This window comes from Anas acuta, chromosome 3 (assembly GCF_963932015.1).
Source record: "Anas acuta chromosome 3, bAnaAcu1.1, whole genome shotgun sequence".
NCBI lineage: Eukaryota > Metazoa > Chordata > Aves > Anseriformes > Anatidae > Anas > Anas acuta.
In genome coordinates, this window is record NC_088981.1 from 5,996,866 (window position 1) to 6,019,541 (window position 22,676).

Consider the following 22,676-nt stretch of genomic DNA (forward strand, 5'->3'; position numbering starts at 1 on the left):
TTCATCAAAACAAATATGGCCTTCATGAATGTTTTTGATTCAACAAAATTACATTTGGTGGATTATTTTTTTTCCACCAAAATGTTTAACCAGTTGTATTTTAGATATAACTTTCTCAAAACATTTTTAAGATTAGTTCTTTAGATGCTTTTCAAGTAGTGACCTTCCCATTATTTTGAGTTGAAAATATATTTTTTAAAAATGTGTCATCAGGATGAATCTCAGTCCTTGTGTGATAGTGGGTTGGTTTTATGTTAGATAACTGCCTTAGGGATGGGATCTTACATCAGGGGAATGATACTATGTGGTCACTCTGCTGCGCAGACCAAGAGTGCAATCTACCAAGCTGTACAGGGAAGGAAGAGAAGGAAAAATAGTCTGGAAATCACTGTGTTTACTAACTTCTGAAATGCTCCTTTTGAGGTGCAGTGGGAAGGAGCAGCAATGCTCATGTTAACAACTTCAAAGTATTCAAACTTCCTGCTGTGACAGGAGGTTGAGAGGTTGGACACAATTTCCCTTAGGCTGCCAAGGTAGAGGTCGGAGGTCAGATGGAAGTGGTGCTGCCTGTCAGCCAGCTGTGTGTCGGTCTGTTGTCTTCAAGCCATCGAGGCTGGCTGTGGGGAGGATGTAACAGACTTTCACATGACCCTGGCAACTGCATCAGCCCACAGATGCGTTCCCAAATTTGTTGTGTGTTTGATTCTTGTGTAGATGCTCCAATTACAAGAGGATTGGGAACTCTTTGGGTCTCCATGACCACACACATGCTCACGGGAGACAGCTGGGGTCAAATTTTAGTCCACTGGTTTTATTCACTGCACACAGTAAGGTCTTTGCTCCTGACAGCCGCAATCCTAGATCCAGTTGCCCAAAACGAGAAATATTTGTGCTTGTGCAGATAACTGCTTCCCTTGGGTTGAGCTACTGCAAAGGTTTTCTTAACTTTCCTCCACAACTGAAACTTCTTGGTAGCTTGTTATTAGATTCTTATACCTAATTATTCCAGCTTGTTTGCTTTTCCACAGATATTTAAAAAAAAAAATTGAAATGGAAAAAAAAAAAAAGATTCATAAGCAGGGATGAGGGATGAGATTATTTCAGGTAGTGAGAAAAGAGGAGCTTGGTATTCTAAGCTTAAAATTAATGGCAAGATAGTATCAAGTACCCTAAATGTGGAGTAATTAAAGATTAAGGGGTTCAATATATTTATTTTCTAATTTTCCAAGTTCTTTTAACCAAAACACTCCATGTGAACTTCAGCACTCCTGGTGACTTGTGTTGGCAGCATGTTGCATTTTTCATGTTATCATTTATTTTCGTTCTTGGTAGAAACAGAAGTTCATTAGATCACGTTGCAAGTATTCAGAAGTGTAGAGGGGATTGATTGGGATACTCTGAAACCACAATTTCTGCTTCTGTAATTCTTTATTGATCAAAGTTACTGTTTTTAATCCTATGGTCACTATTTTAATGCTGTTATTTTGGTATGCTTCATAATAATAGCTAGGTATAAGTGCTATAAAGAGCTTTCGTAATACCATCTGTTTCCTTCTCTGAGTGCATTTTCCTTGCTTTAAGCGGAATGGCCATATTCACTTTCACCTCCCACATTCCAAGGAAGTGTTGCCGAGGCCTTTCTCTGAATGATGACCCTTTTTGGAAAGCAGTTGTAGCCAAGGATGCCAAAGAGCCCTTTGAAATGAAAGGGAATGCGAGCCGATCAGCTGGGCAGCTGGCTGGCCGCCAGGAGCTCTGCTCACTGAAGCACAGGCTTAGTCATGTAAAGCCCCGCACATTTGCCGTCCATGTGGCTAGCTGCTGCCTTGGTTGGAGCTGAGGCTCAAAGGCTGCAGATTTTGTTACTCTGAGGCACAGAGGCCGCATGAGCCCAGGCCCGTCGGCCACCCATGCTACCAAACGCTTGGCTGAAGTCAAAAGGGACCCTTTGTTCCAGGCTGCCTGAAGGAACCCTTGTAGGATACAGGTAACAGAGGAAGGACGGTCATAATCAAAGCCTCAGCATACCTACTGTGATCTGGAGCGGTGGTGCATGTAATCACAAACTATACAAGTTCTGGGAAGGACAACTTGGTGTCCCTTTGTCCACAGACAGTTTCAGGCCTGTCATGACAGGTGCACGGTTTGATAAACAGTCATATAGACTGGAGAAGAGCCCCTTTCTAGCCAGATGCAGCTGAGAGCGGCACATCATGAGCTTTATCCCTGCCTAAGTTTAATCTCTCTGCTTTCATCTGTAATTTGAGGGTAACAAAACTGATACATAACCATTTTGTAAAGTTGGTGTAAGCATCATCTGATTGTTTTGTGTTTTTTTTTTAACTAGCACCATTTGGTAAGAAAAAAAAGGGTAGGTAGATAGAAATGTACATGCAAGAGTTAAGGCTTATGGCCTCAGCCTTCAAGAGTGTAACGTATCCATCTCATATCCCCAAGGACTCCACTGCAAGCATGTAATGACAGCTCCAAATTTTAAAGTATTAGGTAATTGCCTGTAAATGAAATACATGGGAATGAGATTTACCTGAACAAGAAATAATGTTTCCAACCTCCGCAAGATTGATCACAGGTTACATTGATCAGTACAGGCTTTTTTTGTTGGGGTTTAAAGAGAGGCCAGAGGATCAGTAAGAGGGCAAGTAGTGAGCTAACACAAGGAAGAAGGTTGTTTTGCGTTAATGGAATAGTGCTCTAGATAACGATCTGCCCATCTAATCATTAGTCTCATTTTCCCCTCCTTGTCCGGCACTAAAATCCTAAAAGCAGCTGTACGTCACCTTGCTTAGTAGCTACAGAGCAGAGAAATGCAGATAGGTGGACTTGCACTGGGAAGCAACCCAAGTAGACAGCAAACTGACCAGTAAGAGCACACTGGACCAGAGGCTGGTGGGGTGCTGGTTGTACAGAGAGCTTTTTATACACACACCCACACGCTCACCTGCCCTTTGCCACCTATTCAGTTTGTGCGTTATCAGTCCAAGAGTCTTCAGTGTGCAGCAGGACAGGATTACAGGGACGCTTTAAGCAGCTGGGTGGCCAGCAGCAAAAGGCTACGTGTACTTCTAGGCAACACCAGCCCGTTTCAGCTGGTGTTTCATAATGGTACCTGACGTGGCACTTTGTCACAGAGTCAGAAAGGTGAATAAAAGATGTACATGACTACTGCTGCTAATGGGAGGACAACCTCCCATTCATGCATGAACCATCATCTCCCTGTAGGGCCACAAAATATCGTTGTTTGATAAAAGGACGCTGAGACTTAAAAAACAGTGCAAGCAACTTGTTTCTTTAACCCTGACCCACAGCCATTTGCCAGTGTTGTTAGGGGCTGGTGGTTTAAGGCGAAACACACGTCTAAAGCATTGTGAGTCTGCTGCAGGTTTGCAACCTCCAGGCTCACTGAAAAAGACCTCAGTGAGCTGTTGGGTCTGGCAGTGGGTTGGCTGTGGTGTGCCCAGCCTCACCCGTTCTGCTCTTGTTTGCAGCTGAGTCCTGTGTGATAGCTTGGGAGTCAGTGAATGGGCTCTGAGGTGCTTATTTGAAGCTGAGCAGAGGGAAAGACTGATGATGCCTTTGAAATAAAAAAAAAAAAACACTCATTTTTACACACGGTTACAGTTTTAATCAACCCTCCTTGTCTACTGTCTGTTCCTTCTCAACTAACTTCAACCTTTTCATGATTAGATATCTATATAGACTGTCTCTGGAGACACTGAAGAGAGAGAGGTAGCTCCAGATTCATGTCATTTCTATTAAACACTCGACTTAGGGGGGATTATCCGCTGGAGGCACTTAGGAGGTGAATATTAGGCTCAACTGCTTTATAACAACATGCTTATGGTTGCACTGGGCTCAGAAAAGGTTCTGTTTCTGAGGGATTTCAATTATTTCTATTGCTCTTGAACCTAATTAAGCAAATCAAGGTTCTGAAGGAAGTTAAGAGACAGGAGATTTTCTCTGACTTTTGATTTTGCATGCCTCTTTCTATATCAGAAGTGCCCCAAATGTACAAGCTCAGTTCCTCCATATACAACAAGGGGGTGGAGCAGCCCTTCATCCCCACCTCTAGCTCAGAGGTTCCTGTGCAAAGAATTTAATGTCCTTACATAAAGCCTCGTCTTCCAGTGCTCTAGAGCCTTTCCCTTCACTCTTAGATTAAAAAAAAAAATCGTGTGCGGGGCTGCCTGTCCCTACAGGAGCTTCAGCTAGGTGATGCCTGGAGGGGGAGGGAGTGCTTGGACACTGTTCCCATGGGTTGTGCTGGGCAATGAGGGACGATCAGCACAGTTTGTTTGTTTTTTGTTGTTTTTTTTTCCTGCAAACCATGCTGTAAGCTCTCTCTCTAACACATTACTGTTGGAAGAGTTATCACAACAGAGACAAAAGGAATATCCCTTCAAAATATCTAGACATAAAGCCAAAAAAACAAGAGTTCAAAAGAAGAGTACCACGTGAAAGAAGGGTGCTATGGTAGTGATTGAGTAACTTTTGATACAAATGTGTATTTTAGCAGCGTGGTGTATTTAATGCAACCAGACTTCTTGGTGTTTATCAGCAGTGTGTCGCCAAGGTGGGAAATGGAGGCTGGAGCAGCAGGAAGATTGCCAGAAACAAGGCAGGGAATGAGCTTTAGAAGAAGAAAACAGAAGGAAAAGGCTAGATCTTAGGTATTGAGGAAGAAAAGCTGCAAAATTTGTCTAATGCAGATCTAGACCAGGTGAGCTAAGGACATTGATTTGCACATCAGGAGAAAGGAGAAGAGGCCTCACAAAAAAAAAAAAAAAGTCAGAGATGCAGGATGAAAACCAGGACAGAAGCACAGGGAATGGGATTGGAAGGGCTCAGAGGGAGGTGTTGTGGTAAAGTCACATGCTGTGGGCAGGAGGTGGATGGTAAGAGTAGCGTAGGTCCTAATGTTTGAGTAAAAATGTGTATTACCTGCTGAGATCCATTGCAGAATACGTGAAACTAGATTGACTAGACTTAAGCATAGAGCTGAAGAATCAGAATTCCTAGCATCTTTATACAAAAAAATACAGCTCAAAATACAGTTGTCCAAGAAACTATTGCAAAACTGCTGCAGCTACAGTTAGCAGAATCTGACTCCCTCTTTTTAAGGTGGGTGGATGGGTGGATGGATGGACGGACAGCACGCTAGCAGGATTTGGCTTTGGAACTCACCCCTTTTGCTTCCTGCCATGTTCAGATTGGTCATGAAGAAAAAATTGGCTTTGTCTTCAGTTGAAACTTCCATTCGCATTAACGCTTTTTAAAGAATGGATCATGCAGATCCTTATATGGGCACTAAAAACAAAGGCTAATCGAGTAAATACTGGGAAAGGGCCCACAGCTTCCTGAAGACTGATAGCCAGATTTCTTTCTGCATGCTTTTTGCATCCTGTTGATGATATGACACTTTTTCCCTAGTAATGTCCAAGACACATACTGCATTAATCAGATAATGTAACTTTCCATGATCTAGCCCTAAAAAATGTAATTTAACTTTTTTCCCTCCCTCTCTGACTCTCTTTGACAACTGAGTTTTTTCCTAATGGTTTCTCCAACCCAAGAAATTTGGCACAAGTTATTATATTGTTCTCTGAGCAATGTTTGTGGTGTGATTAATGTGTGATTTGCTACCTGAAGCTTAATTAAGGCCATGATCTTTCAAAGGCTTATCCATGATCCTTACTATACCTGAATAAGGAGTTGTGAAAGCCGGTGGGACTGTGGGCACCAATACAGTTAAACCATGAGTATTTTAAGGATTTGGGTAGCCAAGCATGATACCCAAAACCAGTCTTATGCACAAGGGGCTGCACTTTCCTTCAGCTTTGCAATGACTGCATGGTTATTAATGGGCATATTATAATTGTGGTGCTAATATGGAAAAGAAATTAATATATTTTTGAATCATGCAGAAATGAGTTATTAATTTCCCTCCCCACCCCTCATGTGGTACTTTCCCCAACCGTATCTAAGGTAAGTCACATCAGATACAACTGAAGACAGCTTGTTTGTTTTGTTGCAGTTGCAGGTGGAACTTGATCAGGAATATCAAGACAAATTCAAAAGACTGCCTTTGGAAATTCTGGAGTTTGTACAGGAAGCCATGAAAGGGAAAATCAGTGAAGATGGAGACCACAGTTCTGCCCCCTCTTCCCTGGCATCTGACAGTGGAAAATCAAATCATAAACCTCTGCAAAGTGAAGAGGAATTGGAGGAAGATAATTCAGAAAAAGTGTTTGATACTACTTTTTAACTGCCCAAGCAACAATCAGTGCACCAGGGCGCACCACTCCCCAGCTGCCTGGCTCTGCTTTCCCAAAGTGAGCTGCCACTGAAGTGCTTCGGAAGGCAGGAGGAATCTGCATTCAAGTGCACGTTTCCCAAAAGGAACGTTTTATAAAGTATTGTGCAAAGGTCTTCATTCTCATTCTTCCTCTTATTATTATGCTAAAGCTTAGTGCAGTTGTAATGGAAAAATTAATATGTTAATCATCCTCTCTCTCTCTCTCTTTTTTTTTTTGGCCAATATTCAATGGGTAATTTTCTGGCCATGTTCACTGTTGAGAATGTTTAATGAAGACCAGTGTATTGAACAGAGACAAATGTGTGCAGATTTCCTTTTGAAGTGCCAGTGCAAAGTGCTCCAAACTAATACAGATCCTAGAGAATATTATAACAGTACTTAATTGTATTTGTTTCCTACTTTATAACTGCACCTTGACAGCTGTACCATCATTTTACATTTGCACTGAAACATTTAATCCTTTTTAGCTTTGCAAGCACTGGTGGCTTGCTGTCTTGATATTATGTTTATCATGTGGAAAGAAATATATTTGCTGCTGAAAATTCTTGGAACTGTGGAGACGAGAGAGAAACAAAGAGAAGAAATTTGCCTGGAGATTGTCAGTGTCTGTGTATGTCTGTGTTTGTTACACTGTGTGGGTGCATATATGTTTGTATATATATATATATATATGTGCACACACATCTGTCTATATACACACATGGCATGTTTCTGTTTGAAGTCAGCATGGTCTGTTGGCCAAATGAAAAGTTTCAGGGATACGTGAATAGAGAGTCTTTATGAAAGCTAACATCTGGGTTATACTGATATAAAATAGTCATTGAATCATGAAATTCTTTTTGTGGTGTTAGTGTTGTAAATCAAAGTAGATTTAGAATATAAATTTGATATATATTTTGCAGACACAAAAGTATTGATTTTAAGTATCATATTTTAAGCTTACTGAATTTGATAGGATTATAAAATGTTTAGGACTACAGTATTTGAAATTTAACAGAATCTTCCATTATTTTTAAGACTGAGGTTCAGTTTTACTAAGGTCTGAAATTTAAAAGCAAAATATAAAAACCTGATCACTGTTATTTAAAAATGTATATTAATCGGTTTAACTGACTTCTTAATATAAGAACAATCAAAGTTAATGTACTGTATGATATGCATGAGAGAAGTAACAGCACATTTTCAGAAATTTATATCAAACAACAGAGAGACTTCAGGAAAGTCAGGATATTTGGAAAGGTAAAGAAATGCTATTCTCTGGCATCTGATATTAACAGAAGTAGGAATTATGAAACATTACAGATGGATTCTTATTTGTCCCCAAGCCACTGCGTGATGCTAAAGACTTCTCCCTCAGCCACGTAGCGAAAAGGTGTATTACGGCAAAAAACAGATTTGCATGGAGCGGCTTGATCCTGCAAATTCCCATCGACAACCTAACACTGCGTACTACTGGGTTCAGTGGAACTATTTGGGGTAATAATGTTCACACACATTTGTAAGATTGGGGCCTTACTTTGTATTCAAAAGCAAACAGAGAAAGAAGTAAATTAGGTAGAAAGGCATTTAAATACATTATAACAGTTAAGTTACTTTACCTCCTTTCCCTCAGGATTTTAGTACTTTAAAGTAACTTATTTTATTTAAATTTAAGCAATAAAATACAAATCAAGCTTAAAATTTCAGTTAAGTAAGTGTGTATATATATAAGTTCAAATCATAGACGACGAACAGTATTTTGATGTTTCTTTTTAAATTTAGAGCAGAAATAAAATTGCACATTGTTTGAAAATCATATTTTGGACTAAAACTATTCTGATTGATGATGATGAAATTAATGAGCATAAAATTCAACAATCTCATTTCCATCTTAATACTAGAGAAGGTGAATCCTCTGTAAATCTTTATTTTGCACTTTGAAATCAAGCTTAATCATTCATGGAAAATGAAGAGTCAAGATGTAATGCTGCATTTTATAAAGTAAAAATGAAATACTGTCTAAATAATTAAAAGAATAAACTGATAGCAGTCTTCACAATAAAACTGAAGACTATTACATTATAGAATTCATTGTACAGTGCAGGCTTTTAGGTAAAATCTTAGCTCCTTTGAATTTCAGTGCTACATTCCCATGGACTTCAGCGGAGCCAGGACTTCACCACAGTCTTCAAAGAAAGTTGGGGAAATACCAATTAACCTTTTATTTATATTTTAAAAAAGAAAAAAAAGAAGAAAAAAAAAGAAAAAAAAACCTTCTGGTTGGATTAAGTATACTATCAGCTGTAGTCATTTTACAGTACGTTTGTATTTGACCATTTACTGTACTCACATTTTTTTATATCTGTACAGTGCCACTTTCTGCAGGTGTAAGGTAGTGTGTAATACTGTACATCTTGCATTGTTCAAACTATTTCAGTGAAACAGATATCATTTAATATTGATATTACTTGAACTAGAGTAAGATAATGAAAAAGGGTCTTTATGATGTGCAAGTCTTGTGCCTTTTATGTATTTGCCTTGTTCCGTGTTGAATGTGTGGAAATGCTGTATCGTGGACTTTATGCTGTATAGAATAGAGCTGTCTATATTAAACTAGGTTGTGCACTTCAGATATCTTTACACTACTGAAAATAGCTTGTTTTTGGCAGTTTAAACAGAATTTTAAAAATTCTAATGAAGGCCAGACATTTTAGATTTAACATGTTCATAATTATGTTAATTAATGCTCATGTATTAGCTAAACATTCACTGAAAGATAACTAAAGGGACATCATTGCTTGCCTTTCTTTGAAATCAGTGTTGCTCTTGTACATTGTATTAATAGTGTCCGTGATTGATTAGTCCTTGATGATTTGCTTTCAAAGTAGGATGAAATATTTCAGTTAACTTGTACATATTTTTTTGGTTCTTCAATCTATGATTGTTTCAGAGGCATAATTCACATTTTTGTAAAAATTCTATGCAATTTTGTGGCATGATGTTTCTTCCACTTGTAATTTTATGTGCTTACATTACAGATCCAAAGGACAAATAAAAATTTCTTAACACAAAGTGGTTGTTCTCTCTGTTCATTGACTCTATAGTGGCAGTTGACTCAGGAGACCTTCCTGACCTCAGTGGCCTTACACCGAGCCCTCTGATCTCAAAAAGGGCAGTGGCACAAGAAGCCAATGAGTTTTCCCTGCAGGCTCTTGTGTTTGCTACAATAAGAACAAGAAATTGTACATGTGAGGACATCCTCTGCCCCTGCCAGGGAAAATATGTATTTGCTGCTGTTCTGAAAAAAAAATGCAAAACAGAAAAAGTGCATGGCAGCTAATGGACTGATAGGAATATTTATTGGTTTACAGGACAGGCTGTTGTAGGACAACAACTGCATGATTGTTAGCCATACTTGTAAACTACTTCAACAAATTATAGCAGCCTTACTTCTTTCCATTGCCCCAGCTGTTTCACTAATCATCTATGCAATTATATATGTGCTGTGAAATGTACCTTTGCAGGGGCCATTGAGACAACTGGAAAATGAATCTATTCCTTTGGCTTTTGACTTTCCTTTCCCCGTTTAATTTACAAGGTAAAAAATTATCTCTGGGAGAAGAGATAAGCAGGTATATTAATCCAGTGTACTAAGGGATATACCTATTAAAATAAATAGTCTCCAAGGCAGTTAGATTCAAATTGCTCACTCGGAAGGGTTTGGGGAAATGGGGTCTGAAGAGAGGGATGGACATGGCGCAGTGTAAAAGCAGAAAAGAAGGGAGGAATAGAGCTGAATATCGAGACCATGAATTTGACACAAGAGTAAAAAAAAAAAAAAAAAATGAAAGTATTGGAGGTGGAACGCTGCAAAAGAAGAGAAAATGGGTATGTTTCCTTCCTGATGAAGGAATAGTGGGGTGTGAAACCATCAAGAATGGGGCTCTGCAGAGGCTTTGTTGCGTAGTGAGGCGGGAGAGTGGAGGAAGACAGGAATGCAGCGCGGATGAGTGGGGTCAGGGAGCAGTGTGGTGGGAAGACTTTCAGGAGGATGAGGGGGAGACCCCAAAAATGAGGAGGACATACAGTGACAGCAAGCTCAGCAGGAGAAGCCAGCAGGCCATGGGAAGGATTGGGAAATAACCCCTGACTCCCGCGGGGCTCAGTGAGGCAGGATTCTCACAGTCAGCCGAGCAGACGTCCCCAGCACTTGTTGTACTTGGGCCACAGGAGACTGACTTGGCTGCTGAGGAGAGAGGGTGACAAGCTTAGATGTGTGGAAGAGCTATTTGGAGGCCAACCAAGGGGACAATGGTGTCACAGAGGCCAGGCAGCAGGGGCAGAGCTGTGTGCTCTCGTGCAGCTGCAGATGCAAAGCAAGCCTTGCTGAAGCTTCAAGTGGGGTCTGCAAACCCACCAAGAAGCCACCAAGATTCAGCTGCAAACCTCAGGTCAGCATTTCTTATTGGCAGATTGGCGTCAGTGACTGCATGTGGCTTGTTTGGGCTCTCATTCAAAGACCTCTTTCTTACCCTGGTAACTGTAGAGGGAGTAAGAAGATCCTAACTCTGCATCTGATTTTCACTTCTGACACCTGGCATCAGGGAACCAAGTGTTACTTAAGTGTTAGTTAATTTGGAAACAGATAAATCCTCTCCTGGATTTAGCCCTAATCATACGCAGAAGACACCTGAATGCCAAGTGAGACCACATCTGTGACCCTGCCATTTCCCACAGAGCTGAAACAATGCTGACCTCCTTACGCAGTTCTGCCCAGAAGCGGAGCATCCCTAAATGCGCACAGCAGGATTTGCTTGGCCATCATTAGATCTAGTTTTGCCTCAGGGTCAGGGCCCTGGCCTTGTTCTCTTCTTAAAAGGCTCAGTAAGAGAATGAGGATTTCCTATGCGATGAAGGAATAGCTACTTGGCAAAAGGGTCAGTGCAGGAAATTAAAGCCATGTGCAAAAAGCAGCTGGTGATGGTCACTGGCAAAGTTAAAGAAGCGGACTGCAGAAATGTGTGCTGGGATTAAAAAAAAAGTCCTCTGAAGAGAGAAGCTCAGCAGCAGTGTGCACTGGTAGGACAGGCGGCAGGAGAAAAGACCCAAGGTTTGTGCAGCGGTCCACAATGTAGTTGTATTCCAATTCTTCTAAGTGTGTGGGTGTAGAGGTGCGGTTCCTGAGTTCATCAGGATTGGAATCATGGGAATAGCATCCTAAGAAAGATGGATCTCAGAAAAATTATAATTAAAAAAAAAAAAAAGGAAGAAATTAAAAATCCAAGTGTTCAGCTTGCAAACAGTAAAGAGGAAAGGAGGGGAGGTAACATGTCACCTATTGTGTAACTAAAACAATTTTACAATTTTAAAGGCTTGGGCTTTGTGGAATGATGGGCTATGAAATGTGGGGAGGGGACCATGCTGCCCCTCCTGGTGAGGGGTGCCAGTCACCTTGGCTGGAGCCTGCCAGAGCAGGTAGAAGGGCTTTAGGTAGCACAGGAGATACAAAGCCCTAATTGGAAACAAATGGAATCCAGTGTGACAAATGCAAAGAGATTTATACCCTGCTACTGTATCAATGGTGCAAGCCTAGCTAATGAGCAGGAGAGGTTTCATTGCTGAAAGCTGTAACGTAATTAGTGTTTCTGAAATGCAGTGGGATAACTTGCATGCTCAAATACATGGATATAGCCTCTGTAACAGGGACCAAAGCAGCTGTTTCTTTGTTTAAAAAAAAAAAAAAAAAAAAAAAAAAAAAAAAAAAAAACACAGAAAGAAAGAAACAAGCCTTGTTCTACTCTTAGATAACATTGCATGTTTAGTTAGTAAGTGGTGCTGCGTTCATCTGCTCTGCCAGTGGCAGCAGCAGCATGTGCCCTGGAGCTGAGAGAATTGCAAGCGGAGCCGGTGACTTGCTTTCAGCTGAGGTTAAAGGTGTGAAATACGCTTTGCAAGTTTTGTGTCTGGATTTTCAGAAAGGTGCAGAGAAAAGTCCTGACAGTGCTGTGTATTGACAGCTGAAATCTAGGCTTTCACGGGAAAACCACCAGAAGCTGAGGAGCACTTGAACCTCCTGGAAGCATGACAAGAACTGGAAGCTGTACACAAGCATGTTAGAGGCAAGGCACAATATTCTGTCTTTTTTCTCCTTCTATATACACTCACCAGAGGTGATTAATTGTAAGTACTGAAAGCAAAGGTGATTGTTGAGGGGCAGAGGACTGTGCCACGTTGCGTTACTTGCATTATGCAGTCTGTGCAGGCACAGCAGAGAGGAGAGCAATGGCTGCAGGGCCACTGAGCCAGACTAAGTGATCCAGCTGTCTCTCCTGGCCTCAAGGTCCATGAATCTTAGTGCAATCTTGTTCTGCTCTTGGAGTGTTTTTTTGTTTGTTTGTTTTTGTTTTGTTTTGTTTTCCCCAAAAGGCTGTGATTCCCTTGGAAAAGGATTTGTAATGTCCTCTTAATTGCAAAGGCTGGCAGCATAATGCTGAGCATGGTCTCTACGGTTCAGTTATATGGGACGTCTCTCAGAAAGTGAGCTGCCTCTCTCCAAGGACATAAATCTGTAGAACTGTGGCATCCCAGGAGCTCGGAGCAATAAATAAAGAAAATCAACCCCAGTGCTCTCACAGCTCGCCACCACCCGAGCCGAGCAGATGAACTCTGGCTGGAAGCAGAGCCGCGAAGTCTGCAGTGAGAGACGTCGCTGACTCATCGAGGGCAGCCTGCCGGCCTCGGGGAAACAGCTGGAGACAGAGCCCAAGAGAGGAGCAGGAGGAGGAGGCAGCACCCGGTGTGTGCCACGATTTCCATGCAAGGGTACAAGGATCTCAGCAAAGAGCTTGGTCCCTCAAGCTCCCTTTTCCATCTAGGGGAAAAGCCTCTACTGATGTAGAGGGACTCCTAGAAGTAGGAAGAAGCCTCTTCCCCTTTAGTAAATAAATACTACCCCCTGCTTTCACTTTGCTGCTCCAAAACGCTGCCTCTGGTCTTTAAGCACCACCTCCGCTGCCTGCAATGGCAGCAGGGCTGTTAGCTGCTGTGATTTAGAGACCGGAGGAGGCCACAGAGGCCGCTTCCTTCTGCAGTGCACAGGGCAGCGAGAGCTCAGAAACCTGCAGACAGCTGCCAGACCCAGCGAAGAGGGAAGAGGGAAAAGCCCTTCCCCAGTCCCTAGGAGTTTTTTTCCTGCACACGCTCTGTGCTGTCAGCACCCAGCAGAGGGGGGGGCACGTCTGGCGCAGTTCTACACGTGGCAACGGGCCCAGGTCTGGGGCTGTGTTTGGTGTGGTGCTACTCTAGATAAAAGCTGTTTTAAGAGCAGCCCCCGGGTCACTCAGCATGGTGACTTCTGCCGTGCACCTGGATGGGTGAAGGGAGCAGAGGTGGTGTCTCCTTGCTCATCCAGAGACGGTGCTTCTTGGATGTGTTCAGTCTCTCTTTAGTGTGGGAAAAGGCACTCCTAGTTCTTCGTTATATCCAGCTCCTCTCATACAGCACTATTTAGGTGCCTTCGGTCTCTGGCTTAGCATGATGAACAAGTCCTAATGGCTGCAATTGAGCCCACACTGCTAAGAAATCTTGTGTGCTCTCTCTTGCAAAGGGCCTGATTTAGCCCAGTGCTTTGGAGTATTCATCAGCTAATGACTCTGTCTTGCTGCTGTTAACTCCTGCTATTATCTTAGAAGCCTAGAAATAGGAAGAAAATACCCTGGTATCTCCTTGATAGCAACAAAATAATTACTTTGTTTTCCCTGAGGACATTCAGCTTGAGGTGTGTGTGCTCTCTCCCTTCCTGCTGGAGTTATTTCATGCAAAGCAATGGTCTTTCCATTTCCATAATTTAAAACCTGTATCAGGCTTAACAACTCCCCGCTCTGTCATTCTGCTGACAGATCAGGGAGTGATGATAACTTTCTCGTGTCAAAGTAACTAATGAGAAGGAAATTATCTGTCTCTCTGTGGAAATGCTGCTGTTCTTAGCTCCTGTGGGATGCTGCTGGTCCCCACTGGCGATGACAGACCCCGATGACAGTGCCACGGGCCATGTGATGGAGAAGCTGTGGGGCGGCCATGGGGCCAGACACTGGTGGATGTTACATATACTCATAAAAATCTTTAACTGCACCTGTGTCATGGGATAGTCCATGGGTTGAGGTGAATTTGACAGTCAGTAGTGTCTCGCCACACGGAGTTAATCCAGCTATGTATTTTTTTCCCTGTGCTCTGATCACTGACAAGCACTAGGATAGTCACAGCAATGTACTATTTGACTATATATAGCGCTATCATAAAAATAGTTGTATTAAAAACAGCATGGGAGCTGCACGTCTCAAGGAAAGGAGCTGGATTTTCACACAAACTGATTCCTCCGGCAGGTTCCTGCTCTTCTCCTGGGTCCCACTTTCATTTCTCAAAACATTTCCCTCCCTTTGGCACTAGCTGACGCTCTGCAGCAGCTTCAGCAGAAACTCGCGACGGTCGAGGCGAGGAAAATCATTTCCGTCCCCCAGCTGTTCTCTCAATGCTTGCCTGACTGGCTGGTTTGCATCCCCACTCCTAAAACTCACGGAGCCCATATGGTATTTATTCTAACATATTTGCAGTGCCACTGGGCGGAGTGTGTCCTATTTATTGCACACTTAGTTTCTGAGCACTTTGGAGAACCACTGGAAGTAAAGAACTGGCTTTATAAGACGATGCTTGTAACTTGTTGCTCCAGATGAGGATTCTCTGGTTTCTCTAAGACGTACAGAGGGTGATTGTTGGAGGCTGGAGTAGCAGCTGTAATCCCAGTTGCAGATCAAGGGGAATTACCCGCTGCCACCACCACCTCCTCACCTGCACCCTCCCTCTCAGCAGGCACACGGGTTTCTTTGCCTTTGGCTCCTTTATTCAGGTCTGGGGCAAAGCCCACGCTACCTCCACTGCTGCGAATCTGTCTGCTGACACATAGCACAGACTTCTTTGTGTGTCAGAATTTACCAGCCAGGCGCTAATATTGATTTTTAGCTTGTTTGGCATGTAGAGTGAAAATCCAATGCTGCTTTTGTATGAGGAGCCATTTCATACTTTCATAAGAGACATCAGAAAAAAATCCATCAATTACTGGGGTCTCTTCAGGGGAACTAATTATTGTGCTACACATACCTATTCTGAAAACTTAATAATATCTCGAGATGCTGTCAAAAGTTCTTTGGAGGTCTTACAGCCCACTAGGGAATCCTCTGCTGTTCTTTTTTTTTTTTTTTTTTTAATGAATCATCAAATGTTACAAGAAGGAGCTGGACTGAAAACCCTGTATTGACACCAGCTCAGGGTGGTTGGGTGGTCTTGTTCCCTTTTGGACAGGGGGAAAGATTTTTGCCTTTTTTTTTTTTTTTTTTAATACCTAGATCATGTTAGATTTTGTTAGCTTTACCTTAGGTCAACTGTTTAACCGTGACTGCCCATTGCGATGCTCTCAGGGAACCGGAGATGGATCCTGCTGTCTCTAATGGGAATTGTCCCAACTGGAGCAATGAACAGGCAGCCTTTGTTTTGTTTTGTTTTCTTCTGGCACAGGGAGGTTATCCTAGCATTGGGCAGAAGGCAAAAGCCAACAGTTGCAGATCTGTCTTAGTTACTCCTTGCATGAATGCAGCAGGATCCTAGGCGGGCACCAGGTTTTTTTGTTTTTTTTTAATCTTGTTTGACAGTTCAACAGATGCCCAGCAGGACTGAGGACTCCACCCCAGTCCAGAGGCATATTTTTGATGATTGTGATCATCTTGGCTGCAGTGTTTTTGGAATATTCCCCCTCTTTCAGAGTTACGCATACCAAGGTCTACTGCATGCTATGGCGGGATTTTAGGCATGTATTAGGGCCAAAAGAGGGGGGGGTCTTTGCATGGCACTGCAGTGTGTCAGGTTCTCCTCCCCTCTTTATGTTTTGCAGTTGCTTTATGCCTTCAAAACCTGGCACCTAACCCTGCATGGGCAGTGTTAGGGCTCAGCATGCTGCCTGAAAATCACCTGAATGTCATTCAGAGAGGTTGTGTGCCAGTCATTATTCCCATCCTGAGCCTGTACTGGAGCAGATAGGCTTGCATCAGGACACAGAGGCTTGCACGAGGCTCAGCTTCCAGGAGGTACAACATCAAGAAAGGCTTTTAAAATGGCAGTTTATGCTGGAGTGCTCCCTCCTGCATAGGAGATGGTTTGGAGGAGGTTTTGTTTTTTGTTTTTTTTTTTTTCATCTCATCAGAAAGAAAGAGGAGTGGTGCAAGCCAGCAGCAGAGAAGGCATCCCACAGCTCTGTGCAAAAGCCAGAGGTGATGTTATTGTCTGCAAGAAGACAAACCAGAGCCGTGATAGAAATATACCCTGGTCTTTTCCCATTTGCACTTCCAGATGGCTGTTATAAAACACAGAGACATGAAGTATATGCCTGAATCTGTCACAGATGACAAAATCATGCTTGTGGATCACGCTAATCCCATCATGTCTGGCCCTTATGTCCTCTTGGGCGTGTTACTAATCCCTGTGGCTCTCCAAAGAACTAGATTTTCCTTTAGACGTCTGATTTTGCTGAAAGATCTGAGAATGGCTCAAGGGCACAAATTATTCTTTCCATAGCCTATTATAATGTACGATCCTTAAATTGCCACCAGATCTGCCTCTTTCAGATAGTGGAAAAAGATAACATTGTGCTCACCCCTAGGCCAAAAGGAGGAATGGGTCCAAACTGTGTCAGCTTTCGGCATCTCAGCAGCATTGTGGGTGCAGATGGTATGAACTCTTGGAGAACTGCGAGTGCTGTAGGATTAGCACTCAGTATCACTCACTCAAATTAGTTCCTTACAGTGGCCTTCAGAACTGGGGAAGTGTTTATAAGGCTGTAAGTCTGTCATGGTATAAATCAGTGTAGTATATGTGCCGTGGGGTGATGGACCAGCAAAGTCACATAGGGTAGGAGTTGGCTTATTACCTGGTACTGCCACCTACTCACAAAAGTCAATCAGGGACATCTGTGAGGCTTCCTGATTTAAATCAGAAATTTATTCTTATTTGTAATGATAAGAATTATCATCAGTAATATTACCGGTGCTTGCAGCAGTTACTGACTGTATTCTTGCACCTTCCTTTGCAAGCAGCAGAGGTGGGAACGTTCCTACTTTGTGAACTGGAAACTGTTTTCACATGACTGCAGGAGATGATGCTTCCAAAAAATCAATAAACATCATAACACTTGCAGTAATATCAAAGTTAGCGACTCTAAATCAGTGGAGGATATAAAACCACTAACACTGGGAGCTATAGAAGACAGGTAATTGATTAAAAAGTATGCTGTATTTTTATAAAAGGGAAAAAAAAAAAGGAATGGGGGATATTTCTACAGAATCATTTTGGGGTATCTTTCTGGCTTGCATGCCTTACCTCAGCAGAAATACAGGCACCAGCCAACAATGCCTGATCCCGCTTTCCCTGACAAAATTGCAATCTGCTGGCGGCTGCAGCAGGAACAGGACTAGTCTTAGTTACATTAAATGACACCAATTTACCAGGCAACTTTCCATTTGAGCCACACTGTGGATCTGATTGCAAATGAATCCTATTCAGGCATACTAACAGCCAGGCATTCGCGATCACTGCTGCTGGATTCAGCCTAAATCTGTGCTCTCTTGACAGAAGACTTGTACAGCAAGGTGTGCAGGCATCAACGCACTGTTCGGGCACAGGTCTGCTAAGAATCCCCTATTGCTACTAAGATATATCTGCCACATTTGCTTAAAAAAGAAAAAAGTACTCATTTAATAATGAAATGGTGATTGCATCATGCTTTTTATTGTAACAAATGAGTACTCTGTAAAACAAATTGTTGTGCAAAGTTGCTTGTTCTAGCCAACATTTTGGCATGTTTTGTTTCTATATGAGCAGCTTCAAAATATTAATCACTTAAACTGTTTTGAGAGTTGGATTTTAGTGCATTTTAATTGATGGCTTGTCATGGATGTTAAACACTAAGTCCAAGTTTCAACTTGAGGGGATTGGCAGCTATATTGCACCATCACTTCTGACTCTGGGTGGCTGCAAAGATTGACAGCTGAGATTGCACATATAATATTCTGTACATATTTCTCAGAAGCAATTAAGGAAATGGCTGCAGGGGAATGAAGGAGATATTCCTTCTTTCCTAGCCAGATCACATCCCTGATCTGATGTACCATGCAGGCCTTAAACACTTGTGCTAGCCCGAGGGCAGGAGCAGTGTACAGGCTGTGGCATGTGCCCAGGGTGGGATTTTGAAGGAAAAGGAGCCTCCTGAAGCGAGGCTACATTTGCCTTCTTTGCCATTCTTTGGTTGTGCTGAGCATTACCTGACCTTTATCCTTGGCTGGGTCATCACAGTGACTTCACAGACACAACCCATAGGGACTGAGGAAAGTACTATTTAATTGTGCTCTATTTATCAGTGGTAAAGCACACCCAATACTACAGTAAAGTGTGCATGTGACAAACCCTTTTCTTATGTGTGGATTCATTTGTAACAGGCTTCATGGGTTCGAAAGGTTTTGCATTGTCATTCATTGTAATTACTGATTCCTAAACAACGACTTAGATTGAAACAAAATCAAAGCTTCTGTTGTTCCCACATCTGCCTCTAGAGGTTTCGAGATGTGCCCTATGGTTTTCAAGAGTTTTTTGTTGGTGACCAAGCAGGACTTTCCATGAGCAAGAGAAGCTACAGCTGGAAATGCAGAGTTCCTAGTTCAGCATTAAATGATAACAATTACATGGGTTGATTTGAAATTGCTTTCTCAAATCAATGTTGGAGAGCCAACAACCATTTGCCCATCCTCTGGGCCAGTGATTGACCTGGAAAATGATATATCTTTGTCATCCTGGGATCAGATGTGTTTGCACTGACTGTATTTTGAACTAGTTGTGAAAGCTGAACAATACCAGCTCGAGAAGCTATTGATAGCATATTACCATTTCAAAAGAAAAAGATTTCTTGGGTCTCTTGAATGTGCATTAATATTAAATCCTCTGGAAAATTTCAAAATGTGAGTTTGCCATGAGTCCCCTGTAACAGAATATCTCCCATAAAACAGAATGAGAGGGGAGAGCATAGCTCAGCAAAGTCGGCAATTTAAATATCCCCAGAGAAAAAGATAAAACCAATGAAATTATTTTTGTATATGTGCTGGATTTGGGGGAGGGAGGCGCGTTTGTTTTGTTAAGCAAATGACCAAAGGCACTTCTGCAGAGCAGAAGAGGGATTTTAACAGGTAGTAAAATTGTGCATCTAACTTGAGATCAGTGACCTAACAGAAACAGTTGGAAATTCCTGTTTTTAAAAGAAGTCCCGGTCCTGTCTTCAGTACAGCTGAACTTGGGCAGTCAACCCTGCAGCTTTAGCGTGTATGGATGTATGTTGTAAGGAAGGAAAGAGCATGGACTTATCTACACAGACTTGGAACATTTGGGGCAAATGTTCCAAATTAAGAAGGAAAACATTCCATGATTTACGTCAAAACTATAAAAATAAGCACTTTGCACAGCTCATGCCCTGACTGAAGTCAGAATCCCTCATCCAAAACATGCAGAAATGACTTTTAATTACTCCAGCTCATGACAAATGAAACTCTCTTTGGTGTTCCACGGTTAAAATATCTGCCCTATCTTGATTTTTCCTGTAACCATTCCCAGATGTAAGAGGTACTGTATAAACATCCAGAAAATGCAGTGATACCCATGGCAGAGGACACAGGAAAGGGGGAAGGGAGAAAGCAAAAGGTCTTATTTGTAGCTTTTACTATATTAATATTGTACGATGAGCCTCCCACAAAGCCGCAAGTAAGCCTGTGGCCCCAGTGGACTAAGCCTTGCCTTAAAAATATGTGCACAAAAAAGGCAAGCAAGAAAAAGGCTCGTTTTCTGTGAGACTGGAAGCCTCTCTATCCACCCTTGGCAAACTGCGCCAAGGTGATGGCTAGAGCAGAAAGTTAAAAATGGCCTCGAGTTGCAATGATTCTCAAGGTGCCTCAGCTGTGAGAAGAGCTTATGTGCTTAAACAACAGCATTTTCTCTTCCCATATTCCAGTCAGATGTACAAGGACAGCTACACCAATTTAACGGGCTGTAGCAGTACAGTCCTCTACAAGCAAGATTGTATCACCCTCTTGACAGGCAGAAAGTGTGTAGGCTGGAAGCTGCAGTAGTCTGTAGGGTTTGGGTGAAGTCCTTTCCTTCTGCATTCTCTAAAAATGACCCCTAGAACAGGACACTTCTCCCATGAGGTAAAATAACACCTCATCTGAGGTTCCCCGCAGGAATTATGCCCAGAGCTGTCCTGTGAGGAGTGCAGAGGCTGTGTGCTCATTAGCAAAACTGTAGGTTGCTGGAGAGAGCAAAGAAAGGAAGTTTGGGAAGCAAGAAATTAGGGTTTACTAGCTGATACATATGAGGTTTGAATAACTAAACTTTGAGAACATAACTGACACTTTTGGGCACCATAAAATACTGAAGGCACTTTGACCTGCTGACTGTGCCATCAACTGGCACTGGCATTAAAACCTGCTAGTAATTCATTAGATGTGAAACGATGATGCTTTTGCAAAGGCACCACTTCAGTGCAGCAGAAGGTATCATCATGACCTCCCCAGCAGTACCACAAAGGCTCAAAAGACAGATGTTAGGCACCGAGCTTCATTCTTTATCAAACCTGCTCTAACAGCACAATCACAAAAGGCACATATTCTAGGAAGCAACAAAACGTCCAGCACTTCTACAGGCAGCTCCTCAGACGACCCAATGCAGGAGACAGAGTGAGCCAATCAATCCTAATGCCTCACAGGTGGGACAGGGTGGAGAGACCGACCCTCATCAGCTCCTGAAGGGTGTAAGAAAGCTTCAAAAACAATGCCTGGTTGCTAGCATAAGGATACGTCAGAGGGGTTTGTAGAAGCCATTATTTGCTATCCATGGCACCACGAATGTTCCTGGACATACCCCTTGGATACCAGAATCCTCATGCCTGTGGAGCTATCCAGACGTGCATTTTTGTCTGCTTGTGAGCAAGTAAGTGAGAGGGTAAATTAATGATTTTATATTTTTGTTTCAAAATGAAATAATCTTTCAATGGCATGTGGATTTGCTAAGCCAAGTTGCAATGTTACTTCCCACAGTTCAATCCTTGCTACCTGATCTCCTGTGGAAGTGTTTGATAGCATCATTGGTTTGTAAGTGAAAGAAATAAAATAACTACATCAATCTGTAGAGTACTTGAAGCACCTCTAAGCTGCCAGTGAGGTTGCCTCCTGCCAGCAGCACTTGGGTGCTGCTCCTTAGGTTGAAAACTTTCCCTTTTGAGGTAAGAGCCCTTTCACAAGAAGTGTCAGGTGCAGAAAGAAGGCATTCCCTTGACAGAAGAGTGATGCTGATTGAGCCTCCCTTAACTAACAGAGTACAGCACCAATTTGTGGTATTTTGCCTAAGACAAAAAAGCACTTCAGCTGTGGGAATAATTTGCAATAATGAGGGATGAAATTTAACTTTTCAGGATACCTCTTATGAAGCAAAAATGCAACAAAGTCACAGTGAATGTCTAGAGTACTTGACAGGAATTTCCTCCGGGTAGGGCTCCACAATGAGCACCTGACTAGCAAGCCGTTCGTGTCTTCCTTACCAACTATCACTGTTGAGTAAATGCCACCAGAAACTGGAAAGGAGTGTGACCAGAGCTCCTCCATCAGCACTTCTGCTGCTTCTCTTTCCAAAGGTGGGAGAGAAAGGTCAAAAAGAGTGGAGTGCGTATACTTATCTGTTGAGATTGCTAACACAAATGAGCAGGATTGTTTGTGTTAAGCTAAAAGATGTTGTTGCTACACAGTGCTGTGTGTGGCTGGGGTAGGTTGAGGAGGAAAGAAAATACCTGAAGTTTTGGTTTTATTGGCTCTGAGAATATCCACTTCCAGCATGTTGCTGGATTATTCAGACAGATCTCTGTCACCCAAAGATGAACAGGGCAAGGAATTCTTCAGGCAGCCCACTCTTCCATGCAATTGCAGGCTCCCAGAGCAGCAAAGCGGTGCGAGTATATGGCTTGAGTCCCAGCAGAGCTGCCTTGCTACAGTCACACTCTGGGCTGAGCGCATGGCTCTGTTTGCTCTTCCAGAGATGTCTCAAGACATTATCATACTCCTTTGAGTGGTGGTGTGTTTTTTGTATGAGATAAACCTTGGTTTACATAGGATGTGACACCACTGTTAAATTGAGAAATGACAGGGAGGAACCTTTCTCAAGGTGCTGGCAAGGAAATTGTTGGCCTGATCAGACTGTGTGTGTCTGCGTACTAGTACCTGGCACTGTTGGC

General features: G+C 42.5%; 2 protein-coding genes and 2 long non-coding RNA genes across 10 annotated transcripts in view; 3 read left to right on the forward strand and 1 right to left on the reverse strand.

The window, feature by feature from the left end:
- The window catches only part of PLCB1 (phospholipase C beta 1), a 376,130-nt gene extending 366,745 nt beyond the window's left edge, over positions 1–9,385 (forward strand). For 2 of the 5 annotated variants that reach the window (XM_068675405.1, XM_068675407.1), the window contains one exon: positions 6,053–9,385. In XM_068675405.1, coding sequence (XP_068531506.1) covers positions 6,053–6,283 — 231 coding nt within the window. In that variant the 3' untranslated portion in view covers positions 6,284–9,385. The remainder of the gene's footprint in view (positions 1–6,052) is intronic. The other 3 variants (XM_068675406.1, XM_068675411.1, XM_068675410.1) reach the window with 3 other exon arrangements.
- LOC137853254 (uncharacterized) overlaps positions 1–22,676 on the reverse strand; it is a 68,376-nt gene that overhangs the window by 18,540 nt on the left and 27,160 nt on the right. The gene's annotated exons all lie outside the window — the stretch shown is intronic.
- LOC137853252 (uncharacterized) lies at positions 10,747–13,588 on the forward strand. The gene is made up of 2 exons (XR_011094352.1): positions 10,747–11,423; positions 12,289–13,588. It is a non-coding gene; the product is annotated as an uncharacterized lncRNA (long non-coding RNA).
- PLCB4 (phospholipase C beta 4) overlaps positions 21,329–22,676 on the forward strand; it is a 230,209-nt gene continuing 228,861 nt past the window's right edge. Inside the window, exon 1 of one of the 2 annotated variants that reach the window (XM_068675401.1) lies at positions 21,329–21,382. The gene's annotated coding sequence lies outside the window, so the exon portion shown is untranslated. The remainder of the gene's footprint in view (positions 21,383–22,676) is intronic. The other variant, XM_068675397.1, reaches the window with a different exon arrangement.